The sequence below is a fragment of the Carcharhinus amblyrhynchos genome, chromosome 28 (assembly GCF_965287045.1).
Source record: "Carcharhinus amblyrhynchos chromosome 28, sCarAmb.v2.hapA, whole genome shotgun sequence".
Lineage (NCBI taxonomy): Eukaryota > Metazoa > Chordata > Chondrichthyes > Carcharhiniformes > Carcharhinidae > Carcharhinus > Carcharhinus amblyrhynchos.
This window is the reverse complement of record NC_137351.1, coordinates 13,369,161-13,384,393: the sequence shown is the minus strand read 5'-3', so window position 1 is coordinate 13,384,393 and position 15,233 is coordinate 13,369,161. Positions and strand designations below refer to the sequence as shown.

The following is a 15,233-nucleotide window of genomic DNA, read 5'->3' as shown; positions in this document are numbered from 1 at the left end:
GTTGACTTTGAGGGTGGTTTATACTCTGGAGATGTTTCCTCATCTTGGAAGAATCTGAAAAGGGAATAAAGGTGAGCTCAGGCTGATATCAAAAGCCAGTCAGTAATGAGAGATATTTTAACAACCCCATTTACTAAAGCTGAAGGAATCCCATGTTCTAGATAACATAAATACTAAACAATGTGCTAATAAAGCGCAATGTTTCAAACTTAACTTGAAGCTAGAGTAATCTACGAAGATATTTCTTTCTGCTATACATCAAACATGAAGATTTTTAAAGTCAGTAAATGCAACAAGCTCATCCCTTCCAGCCACCTACTTTGTCTTGCTATTGCTTCCTTTTCTACAAATGCACTAGATGCTTCTTGAACCATAGAAACTAGAAGCAGGAGGAGGCCATCTGACCCTTCGAGCCTGCTCCCCTATACATCTTGATCACGGCTGTTTCACTTTAACGTCCATCCTTACTTAATTACTGAAATGTTTGTTTTTTTGGGATAAAAATTGCCGATTGTAATTTCCTCCTCGGTGCTAGTTCATTTGTGATCTCTGGCATTTGACCCTAGTGCCGCACTAAATGTGCTTACAGTCAGCACACGCTCACAAGGTAATGACTTGGAGGTAAATGCCTTTTAGTTATATCCAAATATTTGTCTGAAAGAAACCAGGACATTGGAGAAACATCAAATTTTTGTTATCTTGCATCTGCAATTTCCTGTGATCATCCTTTTATTCTGTTTCTTAGGCTTAAGCGTTCTAACTCTCAAAAATAGTGAGTAGAGTGTGGAAGTTAGTAGCTGATGTTCTGCAGATAAGTTGCACATTTCTACAGTCAGGCATACTTCCTAGATAAACTGGCTTGAGGTGCTTCATAAGAGCCAAAAAAGGACTGGCCAAAAATACTTGAGTTGGGTTTCAAGTGCGATATTAGTCTGAGAAAATGCTGGAGGTAAACATATCAGGGAAGAAACTATCCAGAGATTTGAATCCAATGGACTAAAAGAATTATTGCCAATGGTGGGAGAGGAGAGGTGTCCAGGAGACTGGAGTCTGTGGCAAAGGAATTCCATTTCAGGCCTGGGGGTGATGTGGAGCTGAAAGAGCTTACTGACACCAGCATTCCATTTTAGGACACGCATAACTGAGACATTAATACAAGTCAGTAGGTTGTAAAATGCTCCTTCTCAAAAAAAAATTTGCTGTTTTGTTTTGTGATCACAGATCCAGCCCAAATCAGATTCTCCAAGATTGCTATTTTGTTGGTGAGCTGTTTATTGCGAAGGAAATGCTTCTAATTTTTTAAAATAAGAACTTCAGATTCATGGTATCACTTCAGTAATTATTGCAGATGAAAACTGATCAACTCATCTCTGACAAAGTTTAGTCTGATTTATTGTGTTTAGTAATGGTAATTTCAATTCTTCTTTCTTTCAGCATTCTTCCAAACTGGCAGCCGGATCGACTGAGGTTTTGCTACCAGGCCAAAATGCGTTTGATGCTGATGAGCATTTGAGGAAGGATTTGGAGATGACAAGAAAAAGGTTCGAGGTGGCGAGGAAAGAGATAGTCAGCCTCCAGATGGAGTTATCAGGAAGGAACAAACATTGTGAAGTTTTGAAAGATGAATGCGACCGTGTGAAGCTGGAATCGGAAGAGCAGATAAAGCAGCTGGAGGATGCTTTAAGTGAAGTTCAAAAACGAATGTTTGAGTCGGAAGGCAAGGTGAAGCTCCTGCAAGCCCACGTCAATGCGCTCAAAGACCACCTCTCGAAACAGGGGTCTGCAGGAAACAATCGCCTAGTGGAGGAATTAAAAAATCAGCTAAAGGATGTGAACTCAAAGCACGACGAAGCTTTGGCAGAGGTGGAGAGGCTCCAAAACCAGATAAAACTTGGTGTTTTATCAATACGGGAATCGGTGGACGTTAAGGAAGTGGACAGATACAAGGAGCAAGTGAGGGGGCTACAGGAGTCTTTAACAACATCGGAGCAGAAGAAGCAAGAAGCAGAGAGAAAGGCAATTGGAATGGAAAGTGAACTGAAGAACATGAAGAAGAAGATATTGCAGTGTGTCCCAGCTGAAGAGTTTGAGACTATGAGGAATTCACTCACCAATAGTTTGGAAGAGAAGGAGAAACAGTTGGTAGCAGAGAGGGATAAGTATGAAAGAGCTCAGAAGGAAGTTGTCCAACTGCAGAAAAGCCTGGAGAGGGAGAAGGCTCAGGTAGCCGCATGTGTGAAGGTTGAGCAGTATCAGTTGTTAAAGAGTTCCTTTGACAATCAGAGTGGAAAGCTTTCTGATGTAACACAAATGCAGCAACACCTGCGAAAAGAAAATGAAGCTATTCAACAGGAAAATAATTGTATCAAAACCGAATTGGAAGACTTGAAACGCAAGATCCAAGCCGAGTACGTGCCTTTAAAAATACATGATGAACTAAAGTCTTCAATGAACCAAACTGTTCAAGATCTGAACAAACAGATTTCGGAGATGTCACAAAGTCACAAGGAGGCTTTGAAAGAAACTGAAAAGTTGAATGTTGAGAAGAATGCTCTAAGCGAAAATCTGAATCGTGTGCAAACTCAGTACGTGTCTCCAGAAAAGCACAAGAAAGAAATAACAACTCTGAATTCCATCGTTGATAAATCAAAGAGAGAGTTCGAAGAACTCAACCACAAGTACAGCCAGGCACAACAGCAGGCAGATAATGTACTTAAAGAAATCGCTACACTGAAAGACACTCTGACTAATCAATATGTGCCTCTGGAAAAACATGAGGAGTTAAAAAAGATGTTGAATACTACTTCAGAAAAAGCTGCGGTGGAACTATCGGTAGCAACAAAGCAATGCAGTGAAGTGCAGGGTGAGGTGGCAAGAGCTGAACAAGAAAATGAACAGTTGAAGGAACAGCTAATTATCCTTCAAAATCAAATGCAGAAAGAATATATCCCTCTTCAGCAACATGAAGAAATGAAGACCACCTTGAACAGCAGAATGGAGGAACAGCAGAACAAAGCCAATCAGATTCTGTCGAATTACAAGAAAACTCAGGAAGAAACAACCGAGCTTTGCAAAGAAAAGGAAAACTTGTTGAACAAGCTTCATATGCTACAAGAATCCCTCAAGTCGCAGTTTGTTCCTGTGAAAGATTACGAAGAGAAGCAAAATGAACTTGGTGTCACTTTGAACGAACTGAAGAGCCAGTTGGCAGAGAAAACTCAGCAATGTTCTGTATTCCAGGGAGAAGCCGAGAGGTACAAGAAAGATACTGAGGAGCTGAAGAAAACAGTTGGACAGTTGGAAGAAAATTTAGAAAAACATTACGTTTCCAAAAATATATATGAAGAAATGGAAAGCAAGTTTGTTAATGGTATGAGTGAAAAGGATGAGCATGTGGAAAAAGTGATGAGGAAGTATGCAGATGTTGAACTGCAAAGTGAAAGATCACGGGAGGAAAATGCCAGGCTGCAATTGGATATCCAGGCATTGAACGAGAGAATACGGTCACAGTACATTCCTGTTGAAGAGTTTGAGATGCTGAAAACATCACTGAACAACAACATTTTAGAACTTCAGGAGGAAAAAGAGAAGATGAAGGATTCTTGTCTACAGGAGCAGCAAAAAGTAGAAAGCTTGCAGCTCCAATTAGACAATCAGAAGAAGAGTTGCCTGCCACTTCTGCAACATACCCAGTTAAAAGAGAAGATGGAAATGGATATTGTTAAGCTGAAGAACTTGCTGAATGAGAAAGAGGAGGAGTTGAAAGGAAAAGTCACTGAGCTTTCAAAGTTGCAAAAGGATACCGAAGCCATGAGTAGGACAATTACAGAACTGAAAGAGAGAGAAGCATCGGATTTATCAGAACACGAAGCTGTAAAGAGCTCCCTGGAGGCTCAGGTAAATTCGTTAAACAAAGACTTGGCGGAGTTGAGAGAGAAAGAGGAGCAAATGTGTACTGAAGTATTACGTGCCAAGGAGAAAGAGCTCTCGGCAAAAGGTGAAAAGGAGACTTTTCAATCGAGATCCTTCAGCTTTGAACAAGAAATAAAGGAGCTGAAAAATAAATACGATGAATCCATGGTAACGATCTGTGACTTGCAGAAAAGTATTCAGGAATCTGCCAAACAAATTGAGGCTAAGGATAACAAGGTAAGAAAAAAAGAACGATGGCTTGCATTAATATTTGGGCACCGTGGGAGGGTGGGAGTTCCTCCTTGAGCATCAGCAGTTTTAATGTTTAAACAAGACACTTCCATTTGTGGGGAGTCCAACATTGGCGGCCGTAGACCTAATATAGTTGCAACAAAAACCAAATTAACTTCTTTAGTTAATGTGAGAATGTGGATCTTGTCACCATTTGGTTCAGGTGAATAGACACACTTAAACTAAGGGAAACTATATAATCATGAGGGAGAAGGAAATGGAAGGATATGTTGATAAGATGGGATGAACTGGATAGAGTGGGATGAAGCTCATGTTGGGCATAAATGGTAGCAGAGACCAGTTGGATCAATGAACCCTTTTGTCCTGTAAATTCTGATGTGGAGATGCCAGCGTTGCACTGGGGTGGGCACAGTAAAAAAAAAAAAATCTCAACATCCTGTTAAAGTCCAACAGGTTTGTTTGGAATCACGAGCATCACCTGATGAAGGAGCAGCGCTCCGACAACTCTTGATTCCAAATAAATCTGTTGACTTTAACGTGATGTTGCGAGACTTCTTCTGTAAATTCTATTTATCTTCGTTCTTTCTAAGCTGACAAACTTAGCCTGTTTTCAGGTCATGCTTCACAAAAGTCTTAACATTACCAAAATAAAATGACTGAAGCTTTGGGAATAGTTGGAGACCAGATTGTTGATGTGGAATACTGCGAGAAAATGGTCGATAACCTATGAGGTTATCCAAAACAAAAACAGAAAATGCTGGAATATCTCAGCAGGTCTGAGGGCATCTGTGAAGAGAGAATAGAGCCGACATTTCGAGTCTGGATGACTCTTCAGAGCATTTCCAATGGTTTCTGTTTTTGTTTCCAATTCCAGCATCTGCAGTATTTTGCTTTGATTATTCCCTGACCTGTGAAGGAAAGGAGTTTCAGTTGCCTGAAATGATTGGTGCTGTCGTGTATGGAATGAGTGTATGAGAGCTGGTCTGTTGATTGTCTGTGTGATGATAATGCTTAGCCAAGAAAGATGTTGAGGTGATCAGCAAGATTCTCCTCTTACCTAAAGAGGCAATATGTGTGGTTTTTAATACTAAGATGTCTGGGGAATAAAGCATGTGGAGAGTACAAAGAACAGTACAGCACAAGAGCAAGCCCTTTGGCCCACCAAACCTACACCGATCACATTGTCCTATCTAGACCAACTGCTTGTATCCCTCTACACCCCACCTGTTGATGTGCCTCTCCAGATAAGTCTTAAATGTCGCTAATGTATCTGCTTCAATCACTTCACTTGGCAATGCATTGCAGGTCCCTATCACCCTCTGTGTATAAAATAAAAACTTCCCTGCACACTTCTACTGAGCTTCCCTTCCTCCACACCCGTGCCTTGAACTTGTGCCCCCGTGCCATCTCAAGTACGCTTACATTAACACTACAATGAAGTTCCTGTCAAAATCCTCTAGTTGCCACACTCCGGCACCTGTTTGGGTACACTGAGGGTGAATTTAGCATGGCCAATGCACCCAACCAGCTTGTCTTTCGGATGTGGCAAGTAATAACGTTTACAGTTGGTTTCCAAGGTATTTTAATTGGTTGGCATTATTTGCACATGTTTGCAAATTAAGTACGTGGAGGGAAAGCTTGTTAAACCCAACCATATTGGCAATTTAATCCTTGTTTCTCAACTCCCCTTTCAGAGATTTGAATGAATCCAAAGGTTTTCAATTGTATTTGGTTCTACCTCTCCCTTTTCCCCTCTGCCTTGTGATCAGAACCCTTGGTATACTCAAAATGACAAAACTGTAAACTCTGTTCTTCCATTTCATAGATAACTGAGCTGTTGAATGATGTGGAGAGGCTAAAACAGGCTTTGAATGGCCTGTCGCAGCTCTCATACTCTGCCAATAACCCAAAGAGACCAAGCCAGCAGATGGAGGCCCTTCAGATTCAAATCAAAGATCTGCAGCAACAGCTGGCTGTAAGTTGACCACAATTTGTTTGAGTCGTGCTCACATCTTCTAAAATGTACAGGACACCCAGACAGAACCCTGCATATTAACCTGGGGTTGGAGTAACAATTGGAACCATGTGCTGAGGAGGAGTTCCAGGACTATTAACTTGTATGAATGATGCTTTATTTTGCCCATGGTTGATTGTAATTGTCACTTCCATTATAAGACCCTGTTTTATATCAAAAAATGACTTGTTTATTGAGTGGAGTTGAAGCCACAATATCTTTAAAAGGCTGGAGGCTGAAGATAGTTGGACATTTACAAAGATCAGAAATGGGGGTAGCCCACCTAGGACAATCAGCTTAAAGGAATGCGAATTGCCATTTCCTGATCTACTCCCAAGAAATTCAGATGACATCTAATTAATCAGAGGGATGAGGGGACCAAGCCATTAAATTCAATCACTGGACAGTACGCCCTACTTCACTAAAACATTTATCTAATTACTTTAAATAATGGATCTGAAATTAGTTCATTATGACCATGTTTGGGAACAGGCTAAAGGGACGAACCTTTAAAACAGATGAGGAGGAATTTCTTCAGCCAGAGAGTGGTGAATCAGTGCTGCAGAGGGCTGTGGAGGCCTGGTCATTGAGTGTCTTTAAGACAGAGATAGATAGGTTCTTGATCGATAAGGGGATCAGAGATTATGGGGAAAAGGCAGGAGAATGGGGATGAGAAAAATATCAGCCATGATTGAATGGTGGAGCAAAGTTGATGGGCTGAGTGGCCTAAATCTGCTCCAGTGTGTTATGATCTGTTGGTCATTGATCAGGTTTGGCCTTGCTGTCATGTGTACAGAGCCAGAAAGACATTGAGTGGCCTGTTGGTACAGTGGTTCGCACTGCTGCCTTGCAGCTCAGCGACCCGGATTCAATTCCGGCCTTGGGTGACTGTATGGATATTGCACATTCTCCTTGAGTCTGCATGCATTTCTTCCAGGTGCTCTGATTTTCTGTATCAGCCCAAAGATGTGCAGGTTAGGTAGATTGACCATGGGAAATTGCCTCTTAATATTCCAAAATGTGCGCATTAGATGGATTGGCCATGGGAAATGTGTGGGATTATGGGGATAGGACAGGGGAAGAAGGCCTGGTTAAGATGCTCTGTCAGTGAGCTGGTGCAGTCTCGATGGGTCAAATGACCCCTTCTGCACTGTACAAATCCTATGAAAGACCATGAACTGGCAAATGTACCCAGTGTGACTAGTCAGATTTGTCTTGATGCAGAGTGTTTGCGTGTGCGCACACGCACACCTTTAGAAAAATAATATTGACATAGCAGGAAAGTACAATAAACAAACTTTTTGCTTTTCTTTCAAGAAAACTTCTGCTTCTTTTATAGTCACAGCACTTAAACACTTAACCACTAAATTGGTTAGCAATTTTTCTTTTTAAAAGCTTCTTGAGATTGACCAAGAGGTGGAAAGCAAAGAGAGCTATGTTACCCAATTCCCCCCCCCGCCTTAACTTTTTAATTAAGAATCAGAAAGTCTTAACAGATTTGGTTGGATTGAGTTGTGTACAAACTGTAGCACAGAGCTTGAATGTTACCAAACATTGGGAAGCACAGTGGTTAGCATTGCTGCCTCACGGCTCCAGAGATCAGGGTTCAATTTCCAGCCTGGGTCATCATTTGGAGTTTGCACGTTCCCTTCGTATCTGTGTGGGTTTCCTCCTCCTGTCCAAAGATATGCTGGTTAGGTTGATTGGCCGTGTTAAATTGCCCATTAGTGTCCCGGGATGTGTAGGTTAGAGGAATCAGTGGGGGAAATATGTAGGATTGCGGGGATAGGGCCTGGATGGGATTGATGTTGGTGCTGGCTCGATGGGCCCAGTGGCCGCCTCCTGCACTGTAGGGATTCTGAGACGTTGTCATGAGCAACCTAACTCTTTGCAACAATATTTAAATTGCTTACTTTGTATGCTGACTGCTGTTTTAATTTGACGCAGTAATCTGTCTCCAGGACATTGTTTATTTAAGCTATAAGGATGTAACTGTAAAATCATTAAATTTTAATAAGCTTTCCTCCTAAGGTGTTACATTTCAAATATTTAATGAATTAAACAGTACTTGTACATTTTCAGAGCCCAGAACTAAAGAACAATTAATCATTTCCTGGTATCCCATTTAACATACAGTGGAGAATTATCAAATTTCCGTAATGCATCTTCCCTACCTGTTCAGAATGTATTTAAGGTAAAGTGTTACGTGATTGCTTTCCCCCACAATCATTGAATCTTTCATGCACTAGAGATCGGAGCCAAACTCCCTCTGAGCGTTGCAGGAATAGTTTAATGGCACTGAGACCTCGAGGTATGCTGCTGGTGATTAATTCATGGATGGAGATTTAGCGTGGATGCCCGTAGGAAAATGCTGGTTAGTGGCCTAAACCTCCCCATTCAGGAGCAGCAATGTAAACAGTCTCCAATAACTTGCATTTGAGTGCATCCTGTTGGACCTTTTCAACAGACTGGGGTTAGACAGGAACGGAGGAGATTCTGTCCCCAAAACTAACACCTCTCAATTCATAGAATCCTACAGTGCAGAAGGAGGCCATTCGGCCCATCGAGTCTGCACTGACCACAATCCCAACCAGGCCCTATCCCTATAATCCCATGCATTTATCCTAGCTAGGGGCAATTTCGCATGGCCATTCCACCTAAACTGCACATCTTTGGACTGTGGGAGGAAACCCACGCAGACATGGGGAGAACATGCAGACTCTGCACAGACAGTGACCCAAGCCGGGAATTGAACCCAGGTCTCTGGCGCTGTGTGGTGGCAGTGCTAACCACTGTGCCACCATCCCACCCTTCAAATATCTAATTAATTCTTGTGATATGAGAATGAATGGTAATGCTAGCATCTGCTCCTTGTGAAGGCTGCAGAATTTGTTCATGGTACACTCCACAAACAGCAGTTTGACCAGCGAATTTGTTTTTGTAATGTTGATTGAGGGATAAATATTGATCAAGACATCAGGGATAGCTCCTCTGCTGCTCTTAAAATATCCCATTGCATTATTTTGAAGCCCATCGATTGGGGCAAATGGGACATTGGTTTATTGGAAAGATAAAATCTCTGTTAGTGCCATACTCCTGTGATACTGTACTGTAAGAAGTCTCTCAACACCAGGCTGAAGTCATACAGGTTTATTTGGTAACAAAAGCCACAAGCTTTTGGAGTGCTGCTCCTTCGTCAGGTAATTCTGCACATCATACTGTACTGTGTCAGCTTTATAGAATCCCTACGGTGCAGATGGAGACCATTTGGCCGTTCAAGTCTGTACCGACTCTCCACAGAGCATCTTACTTGGCCCCACGCGTTCACCCCGCTAATCCCTTGAACCTACACATCTTGGGACACTAAGGGGCAATTCAGCATGGCCAATCCACCCAACCTGAACAGCCTTGGAGTGTGGGAGGAAACTGGAGCACCCAGAGGAAACCCATGCAGACCTGGGAAGAACATGCAAACTGCATACAGTTGCCCAAGGTTGGAATCGAACCTGGCACTGAGGCAGTAGTGCTAACACTGTGCCACTGTGTCACCTAGGACTTTTGCCCTTGAGTTGTTGGATTGGATGTGAATCTATAATCTTCTGACTTGGGCGAGGGTGCTATTAACTGAGTCACAGCTAACGTTGACACGTGCATCGTATGCCTTTTGTGAATGGCTTTTGGTTCACAGTTCTTTAAGCAATGAGACGATTTATGTGCACTGTACTGGGGCTAGGTCTGTGTAACTAAACCTAACACTTTTTGAAGTTTTGTCAAGTTTTCACCAGTTCTTTTCCCCTTCTCTGTAGGATGCTGACAGGCAACACCGAGAGGTCATTGCAATCTATCGAACACACCTACTCAATGCTGCCCAGGTGGGTTGAATAACCACTGTTAGAAGAGAAATTGCATAAAAGTAATCACTAATAATCTAGACAGAAGAGAACGAGATCTGTTATTTTGTACAAATGTGTTTCTAGAGCCGTTCCAGTCTTGAGAAAAGATTCGCAATTTACTGTACAATGATTCAGTTTGTTTTCAGCAAAGTTGATGAAGACTATTGTTAACCCATTCAGTGGACAGTGTTGAAAAACCCTTGTTCCATTATGTTTAACTGATGTAAATGTTTATCAGCTGTTCACACCATTGGTTGTGTGGTTTTCTTTGATGGGAGATGTGCGAGTTTCTCTACGCGAGCAGCTAAACTCTTGGGCCAAGATGTTGCAAGTAAGATAGATGTGTCAGTGGAATATGTGATAGGACATGAGTTTAGTGTTGTCCAATGAGGAAAGGCTGTACGGGCTGTGCCTGTATCTGTTGGAGTTTTGAAAAATTAGAGGTGGTCTTATTGAAACACAATCCTGAGGGGACTTGACAGGGTCACTGAATATGGAAAGATCCCTTCAGCCCATCGAGTCTGCACTGACAATATCTACCACCAGCTGTGCGCTAATCCCATTTTCTTGCTCTTGTCCCATATCCTCGATTATTGTATTTCAAGTGCTTATCCAAATATTTTTAAAAAGTAGTAAGGTTTCCAGCTCCGACTGTCTTTCCAGGCAGCGCATTCCAGATTCTCTCTCCCTGAATCAGTCATAGCATCCCTACAGTGCGGAAGGAGGCCATTTGGCTTATCAAGTCTGCATCGACCACAATCCCAACCAGGCCTTATCCCCGCAATCCCATTCATTTACCCTGCTAACCCCCCCCTGGCACTAAGGGTCAATTTATCATGGCCAATCTGCCTAACCTGCACATCTTTGGACTGTGAGGAGGAAACCTATGCGGACGCAGGGAGAATGTGCAAACTCTACACAGACAGTCACCCAAGGCCGGGATTCGAACCTGGGTCGCTGGCACTGTGAAGCAGCAGTGCTAACCACTGTGCTACCCCTGAGTGAAAATTGTTTTGCCCAAATCCCCTCTGAATCTCCTGCTCCTTACCCTAAAGTTATGCCCCCTCATGATTGGACCCTTAGCCAAGGGGAAGAGGTGGATGCTGAAAGGACCTTTCTCAGTATGGGGGGAGATTAGAACTAGGGGACAGGATTTAAGAACAAAGGGCCTTCCATTTAAAATCGATACAAGGAGGAATTTCTTTTGAAGGTCGTGAGTTTTTGGGACTCTTCCCCACAAAGCAGGGGCTATGGGGATCAGTGAATACGTTTTAAGGCTGGAGTAGATGGATCCTTGACTAACAAGGGAATCAAAGGATATTGGGGGTAGACAGAATGTGGAGTTGAGGCCACATACAGATCAACTGTGATCTTATTGAATGGTGTATGTTCGGATGGCTTCACTGAGGATTGTCTTCTGAGTTATCCTGTGCTTCAATAGGTGCCAGTTAAAGCAAGAAAGGCTTTGAAACAGCTATCCAATTGGCTCTGTTTCTCTGCTCCAGCCCCATAGTCCTGCAAATTTATTCCTTTTCATTCCCTTTTGAAAGTTACTACTGAATTTAATCCAACACCTCTTCAGATGGCGCATTCCAGTGTTTTTAAAAAAGCGCCCTCTGATTCTTTGCTTCGTGATTTGAAATTTCTCTTTTTAAAATTCATTCGTGGGACATGGGCATTGCTGTTGAACGAAACATTCATAAATCACTGGACCGGGTCTCACCTAAAGTATTGTGCCCAATCCTAGGTTACAGGAAGGACACCCAGGCTTTGGTGGTGGCTGTAGACTTCCTGTGGCAGCAGCAGTGAAAAGTCTTCAGCTCTGTGGAGAGACCAGGGCAGTTGGAATTGTTTGTTTTGGCATGAAGATGATTAAGGAGAGTTTCAATACAGCTGTCCAAAATTATAAACAGATTTTGACCTGAGTCAGTGAGAAAGAAGTTTTGCCATCGGCCAGAGGATCAGGAGGCAATGGCCTACTGGTGTTGGCGCTAGACTATTCATCCAGAAGTTCAGCTAATGTTTTGAGGACTTGGGTTTGAATCCCACCACAGCAGATGGTGGAATTTGAATTCAATTCTTTAAAAAAATCTGGAATTAAGAATCTACTGATGACCATGAAACCATTGTCAATTGTCGGGAAAAACCATCTGGTTCACTCGTGTCCTTTTAAGAAGGAAATCTGCCATCCTTATCTGCTCTGGCCTACACGTAACCCCAAAGCTACAGCAATGTGGTTGACTCTCAACTGGCTCCAAGGACTACTAGAGATGGGCAATAAAAGCTGGCCAACCAGCAATGCCAATGTCCCAGAAATGAATTAAAAAAAAATGAAATTTCAAATCATGAGGCAAAGAATCAGAGGGCGTGTTTTTTTCACACTGGAATGCACTACCTGAAGAGGTGTTGGATCAAACTCAGTAGTAACTTTCGAAAGAGATTGAAAAGGAATAACTTTGCAGGGCTGTGGGGCTAAAGCAGAGAAGTGGAGCTAATTGGAAAGCTGGTTCAAAGGGCTGACATGGAGGTGACAGGCCGAGTGGCCCCTTCCTGGATTGTATAATTTTCTTGCCTGTTCCGTTCCTCCTTTTTCCACTTGAAGAAAATAACTTGGACGTGAGAGATAAAAGCTGTAACTTTGCCTTTCTCCACTTTTGTTTTCAGGGTCACATGGATGAAGATGTACAAGCTGCCTTGTTGCAAATTATTCGGATGCGTCAAGAGTTTGTTTGCTAGCAGAATTCTGGAGACCAGATATTTACTATTGCTGTGTTAAAAGCTGTAACCAACTACTCGAGCTTTCCTGTAGCATTTATCCCAGTGGCCTAAATTATTCTTGTAATTTTTCTTGCCCTTTTTAATATATGTTATATATAAGTATATATATAATATAGTAAAACTATTTCCAATTCCCGTCTACCTACTTACTAGCAATTCCAGGTTGTCATTTAAACGTGGAAGTGTAAAAGGTGGAATAGTTAATTGAAACATTGCAAAATAAATTCTGCGGACTACGAAAAGTTTCCATCTAATGCCACCTGTTGGAATCCATTGCCTATCACGATGGTCTCAATCCAAAGTTGATGACCTGGGGAATTCTCTGACTACAAAGATATGGATATCACTCCCACCTTAAGTTGTTGCGCCAGTGATTAAACGTGTAATTGGACTAGCATTTTATTATGTTGTGGCATAAGTTGATGCAAACTCCTACACATGTAAGGAATGAGATTTTTTTTGTTGAAAAGAGACAAAAGTAGTAACTTGTTTTACTCGTTAGGGCTTCTGAGGTCCAATGAGCTTTAAATCCACAGGAAGATTCCTGCAGTTGTAACAAATTTAAGAATTTATTTTTTTTCACCTCCAGTCCAAAACTACAGCACTAGAAGATTGTGTTTTTAGTGCTTCACGAACCATACACAGTGGTACCTCACCAAGGTAATTTGGCGCAGCAGTGCGGACTGACCCTTGACATCTGTGTCACCGTAAGGAGAGATGTTACTGTCACCTTGTCTTTTGTTTCCGTGAATTGGCACTCCGTCTAAATTCCACCCTTTGGAAACAAACTTTGTTTTCTGATGTGGAGATTGATCTGGAGCATTGGAAACATCAGACCTCAACGTGTCGGTGTTGAGACACGTTAAGGGAAAAGCCAGGTTAACTTTTTGAGGTATTTACTCTTGGTCAGAACTCTGGATGCATCACAGAAGAGCTGAATGTTAACTTCCCCTTCCAACAATTGGGAATCAAGTTGTAGTTCTACAGTGCTTTTGACTTTTAATTTTGGATTTGTTGCAAATGTCGTTTTTTTTAAATCTTTCCTCCTCCTCCATCAAAACTTGAGCTCTGGTCCCCACCCTCCTCCCTGGCCCCGCACCCCATATCTAAGCTGCGTCTTGACAGTGTGGCAGTTCTGCAATAACAGTGTGTCTCTGTCCCTTGCTGTGAAGGGGACAGAGAAAGGAGGGACCATAGATCACCAGGCAGACCGTTTGTGTCCACGCTTGTGATCGTTACTTTAAGGCCATTGCTGTCTTTGGAAATTAAATGGGATTGGGTCCTCTTTCAAACGATGTATCCGAAAATTAATATAATTGCTGGGAAACTGGAATATTTTCCTGCCGGACTTCGGGGATCCCTGACTTTAGTATGATAGCTTGGAAGTGGAGAATGGAAATTATTGTTTGAAAGAAAAGTTTCCAACAGTCTGGACTTGAAACAAAAGTCCTGTGTGCATACCAGCAATTTGCTATTTTTTTTAAGAAAGCCTTGAAATTATGTTGTACATCCACGAGTGCGTCCAACCAATTTGTATGAAATTCCTCCTGTATTAAGAAAGGGTACCCCGTTTAGAATTAAAGTGTTGATGCTGCCGTTAAAGTGGGCCTGACAAAGCAGTTTCAAAATGAGCGCTTTCAGCAACGCTCATGTTGTGATTTCAGTGCCGATTTATAATTCCAGATTGAAACCAACTGCAGTGTAGTTTTTCTAGATAGTGTTACTTGGCTGGCCAAGTCTCAGTTCTAATTTAACTAAGTTAACCAACTTAGTTAATTTAACTAAGTTAACCAAAGTGCTTTCTTTTTGCAACAAACTAATGTAGTTTGTAGATTTGCATTGGGTTCCTGCTGTACTTTATTACTACTTAATGCAGTTGAGAGAACTATTTTTCCAGTATGTATCCTTTATAGAACTTGAGTTACAGTGATATTTCTCAGCTGGACTGGTCTGTTGGTTTTGTAACTGTGTAATGTAGATACATGGACAACTTCTAATTTTCACAGTATCCATCATTTTATTATTCTTCCACATTGAATGGTTATCGATTTGTATTGTGACTGGAACAACCGTTTTGTGACTGTCATTTATCAAATTATAGACCGAGAGCTCTTGATGAGAGTTGAACTTCTTCTTTGAGCACTGTTCTCTTTGACCTCATCCCAGTCCTGATGGAAGCTGTTGTTCTAATCTATAAAAGCTGAGGTTGTAATGAAAAATAATACACGGACCTGAGAAAAAGAATTGTGCTAAGATTTTGTGAAGCTGGTAACTGTGGGCTTTGCCATAGAGAAAGGACATTGTTACTGAGGTGGATACACCCAGTAATCTGGCCAAACAGAATTAAATACAAATATTAACTGGTTAAAGCAGATCTGTGTGTT

At 41.9% G+C, this 15,233-nt stretch overlaps 1 protein-coding gene across 3 annotated transcripts in view; it reads left to right on the top strand.

Moving 5' to 3' along the window:
• LOC145359445 (uveal autoantigen with coiled-coil domains and ankyrin repeats protein-like) overlaps positions 1 to 14,965 on the top strand; it is a 157,707-nt gene extending 142,742 nt beyond the window's left edge. For all 3 annotated transcript variants that reach the window (XM_080213995.1, XM_080213993.1, XM_080213994.1), the window contains 4 exons: positions 1,435 to 4,149; positions 5,990 to 6,139; positions 9,985 to 10,050; positions 12,736 to 14,965. In XM_080213995.1, coding sequence (XP_080070121.1) covers positions 1,435 to 4,149; positions 5,990 to 6,139; positions 9,985 to 10,050; positions 12,736 to 12,807 — 3,003 coding nt within the window. In that variant the 3' untranslated portion in view covers positions 12,808 to 14,965. The remainder of the gene's footprint in view (positions 1 to 1,434; positions 4,150 to 5,989; positions 6,140 to 9,984; positions 10,051 to 12,735) is intronic.
• The last annotated feature ends 268 nt before the right edge of the window (positions 14,966 to 15,233 follow it).